A 4,252-nucleotide genomic window follows, 5' to 3' on the forward strand; every position below is an offset into this window, starting at 1 on the left:
TCAAGGGAGCATCTCTCCGCCATGGCCAAGCGTAACCTGGGGAGGACGAGACTGCCCCGGAAAGACTCTGGCTCCACCCTCCCTCCCCCTCCCTCCACCTCTATGTGCCCCCGGCCCCCCATCCCCCCCTCCTCCGACGAGTAAACCCAGCCCCCCTCCCCCCCCCCCCTTCCCCCTTCTCTCTCCCTCTCCATTGTCTTCATATCTCTTCCTCAAATTCGTTCCACTCTTCCTCGTCAGTGCGAACATGTCTCTTCCTTCTCACCTCACCTCCTGCAGCAACAAGAGCAAGGAGGTCAGTGAGGACGAGGAGGTCGCAAAGAAGGGCATCGCTCCTTTCAGCAGGAACAGGAGCAAGAGCATCAGGTTCGAGAAGACGCTGATCCTAGAGTCAGAGCAGTCCAAGGAGTCGGAAGGGAAGACCCAGCAGACAATCTTGCAGGCCAGGGCGAACAACGTCAAGTTCAGCTCCAGGATGAGCGACGGCCTTCTGTTCATGGCCTGCGACACTGATATCTTTGTGTGGGACCAAGTGGAGGACCTGGCGGAGACAGTTGAAGTCTCTTCGCACATCAACTGCTGCTGCTCCTCTTCTTCCGGCGAGATCACGATCATCGGCTGCGATGATGGACAGCTCTACGTATGGTCGGCAGGGCAGCATGAGAACGAGCGGTCGATGGTGGAGGGAGAGGGAGGGGCAGCCGGAAGGACAGGGGAGGGGAGTGAAGAGATAGCAGGTGGAGGAGGAGGAGGAGGAGGAGGAGGAGGAGTGTTGAAACCAAGGCATTCAGAGAAGTGTTTCATTCAGTCTGTTTCTCTGTCGTGTGACGGCAGCAAAGCTCTCTCGGTCGGGGATGGCAACCTCAAGGTGTGGGAGGTACTTCCCCACTCCAAGCTCATCGGAGGTCTTGACTTCGACAGCGAATACGGTCTCCCCTCCTGCTCCTGCTCCTGCTCCTGCTCCTGCTCCTGCTCCTGCTCCTGCTCCTGCTCCTGCTCCTGCTCCTGCTCCTGCTCCTGCTCCTGCTCCTGCTCCTGCTCCTGCTCCTGCTCCTGCTCCTGCTCCTGCCTCCTGCACCTGCTCCTGCCCTTGCCCTGCTCCCCTTCATCTCCTCCTCTTCATCTGCTCCCCTGCGCTATTCTTTACTTTTTCATCTTTCTTGCGAACTATGTCCCGTTCAAGTTCGTCTCCTTGTCGCCCAGTTGTCTCTTTTGTTCTTGCCACTTTGCCTTCCATTGCTTCTTCCTCCTGTTATCCTCCTCCCCCCCTCTTCCTTCCCTCTTCCTTCCCTCTTCCGTTTTCCTCCCTCTCCTCCGTTTTCCTCCCTCTCCCCTCCTCTTCTCCTCTTCCTCTCCTCTCCCATCTGCTCTCCCTCTCCTCCCCTCCTCCCCCCCTTATTCTTTCTGCAGGAGCTGTTCGTCTCGCCTCCTTCGCCCCGAGGCTGCCGGAGGATCACGTGCTCGGCCCGCTCTCCTCTCAGATCTTCATCGTCGCATGGAGCACCTACAAGGTCAACCTCTGGCGCACCGACGACCTCAACAAGCCGCTCCTACACGTCGGCCAGCACGAGCTTGACGTGCGGGTCGTTCGCTTCATAGGAGACGGGCTGCACGTTGTGACAGGATCCCTCGACAAGTCCGTCAGGGTCTGGAGGATCTGGACCAAGGCGACAGTCGCCGCCTCCTCCCCGCAAGAGCCTTCCTTCGGGAGGACGACGAGCATTGAGGCGTCGGGCGACAACCCTGGCGGGTTCGGGAGGACGTCAAGCATGCTCAGCTCCGAGGGCCTCACCAGGCTCTCGAGCATGATCTCAGTGTCCTACGACCAGCTGCCCGACATGATCAAGATCGTCAGGCTGCAGAGGCTCGTCAGGAGCCTGACAGGCCGCCTGCGATCGCACTGCCGCTTCAGGAAAGAGCTGCAAGGAAGCATCCTGGACGTGGACGGCTGCCCTCAGGGACGGTACATCGCCTCCGCCTCCACCGACCGAACCGTCTGCATCTTCGACCTCATGCACAAGTTCAACCCGGGAGCCAAGGTCCTCGAGGGCTCACACGCTGCCTACGTGCAGTCAGTCAAGTTCTCCTTCAGCGGGAGGCTCTTGGCTTCCGTGGGAGGAGACAGATTCTGCAGGATCTGGAATGGTGGGGAAGATGCTCCTCCTAGACGCTGCTCCTGACGCTCTTGCAGTCGAGACCTGCCAGCCCTTGCACGCGCTCAAGGCCGAGGGAGCGTTGAACCACGTTGCCTTCTCGTCTGAGGAGGACCTGGTGGCTGTGGGTGGGTACCCTGTGCTCGCAGTCTTCTCGTCCTGACCATGTCTGCTGCTCCCCTTGCTGCAGGAGGAGCGTTCGGAACCATCCACGTGTGGAAGGTGGAGACCGGAGAGTGCTTGCAGAACATCCCGCAGTCGCTGATCCCAGCTGTGGCTGAGAGTGAGAAGCTCAAGGCAGATATCCGGTGACGATGCTGACTCCTGTCCCCAGTCTCCCACGTCTCCTGGATCCCCACGAAGCCCATCCTGCTCGTTTCCAGCACCATCGGCGAGGTGTGGGCATGGGACCTGGAGGCCAACAGGATCCGCCTCTTCTACGTCAACGAGGCTCCTCTCGACACTGGTCGCAGCGAAGACCCGCTAGTCAGCAGCAAGAGGAGCGACAAGGCAGCCCCTGTGGAGCTGTGTGGCATCTCTTGCCTGACAACCAGCTTTCGTATGGTGAGGTCGACAGAGGAGCGGAGGGTCCGCCGACAGAAATCAGCCATGAGGGTGCTCCAGCGATGGAAGCAGAGCACAGTAGCTCGAGCGTGGGAGGCATGGCGAGGAGGTCTGAAGCAGGTGACGTCCCTCCTGATAGTACACTTGCCTCCTCCTGACGTCCACCCTTGCAGAACTCCAGCCTGAGCACGCAGATCGAGAAACTTCTCGCCATGGAGTCGGAGCACGACGACTCTGACCTCTGCATCTTCGGGGACATGCAGGGGCGGCTGCGCTTCCTCCACATGGTCAACCTGCTGCCCAAGGACGGCGTGTTGGAAGACCCGAACTTCATGTTTGCCCGGTTGACTAGCTGATAGATGAAACCCCCTTAGATGTCGAGGCTTGTGAAACCGTCTACCGTAGTACTGTCGAGTCCACTTACCTGAACCGTCAGTCATCTTTCTAGTATCATGACCCGTCACTCAGCGGTGATCCGGGCCGGGCCGCCGGTGGTATCAGGCTAGCAGTCAGGCTAGGCGGCTTCCGGGAACTTCCACGCCAATTTAAAAAACTCGGACACCAGTATATATACTTTCTTTAAACTCTGAAAGTTTTCTGTGATTTTTATTGTTTAGCACCATAAACCACATAAATGGACCACCCCCCCCCCCCGGGGCAAAGGGGGGTTCGCCGGTTAACCTTTAATCGACAAAAGGACTCCCGAAGGAGTCCTGGACCAGCATGACAGGGGTCATTGATAGGTTTCAATCACCCATCCAATGGGGCTGTATGAGGGTCTTAAAAAAGAAAAAAAAATCTTCCCGCCTTCCCCGGAGTCCGACGGAAAGTTTGTGGCTGCTCGTTTCATCTTCCCGCCATTACAGAGTTTGCGGTCCGACAATACACTGAAACGATGGTAATGAAAAAAATGTAGCGACTACCTGCTATCTAACATGGTTTCGCCAGACTAACATACTATAACATGCCGAGGAAGAGAAAACGAATTACAGATGATTCAGACAACGGTCAAGAAATAAGTTATTCAAAACCATTCACGAGAGTCGTCAAATGTGGGTTATACTCGAGACTCAAGGTAGAGAACAGATCGATTTTAGACGTGATCGACAGATGGGTATTACATATCAGTCAGATCACATCAAGAGGCAGTATGATATTCAACTGTTTTCTGATATGGGGCAGGGATACAGGGAATTTACGATATGTAGTGGATGAAATCAAGAGAGCCAAATCGACCTTTTTCTGGAATGTTTTTACACTTGGAATGGAACAACATAGCCGTACAGATAACAAGTATCCAACTCTACAACGTTTCTGGTCAGAGAAAAGACATCTTTTCGTTGATTTATGTAGAATTCGAGGAGACTCGCAAGCTATTGTATTCGCTGCAAATCAATATGGAACGAATTTCTACCAAGACCTGAAAGCAAATTTTACAAACCGATTGGAAAAGTTCATTGCCGAATTCTGCAAAGGAGAGTTACATATTAACCATCAGCAAAGGCCTGTTTATGTGGAGTCGACCTCTCCCGGAG

At 55.6% G+C, this 4,252-nt stretch overlaps 1 protein-coding gene across 1 annotated transcript; it reads left to right on the forward strand.

Moving 5' to 3' along the window:
• Positions 1–475: 475 nt before the first annotated feature.
• Positions 476–3,073, forward strand: GUITHDRAFT_145237 (hypothetical protein; the record flags this gene model as incomplete). The annotated part of the gene is made up of 7 exons (XM_005824057.1): positions 476–737; positions 840–905; positions 1,411–2,145; positions 2,192–2,281; positions 2,344–2,436; positions 2,488–2,837; positions 2,891–3,073. The coding sequence occupies 7 exons, from the start codon at positions 476–478 to the stop codon at positions 3,071–3,073; spliced, it is 1,779 nt and encodes a 592-aa protein (XP_005824114.1).
• Between the last annotated feature and the right edge of the window lie 1,179 nt (positions 3,074–4,252).

This window comes from Guillardia theta, assembly GCF_000315625.1.
Source record: "Guillardia theta CCMP2712 unplaced genomic scaffold GUITHscaffold_99, whole genome shotgun sequence".
Lineage (NCBI taxonomy): Eukaryota > Cryptophyceae > Pyrenomonadales > Geminigeraceae > Guillardia > Guillardia theta.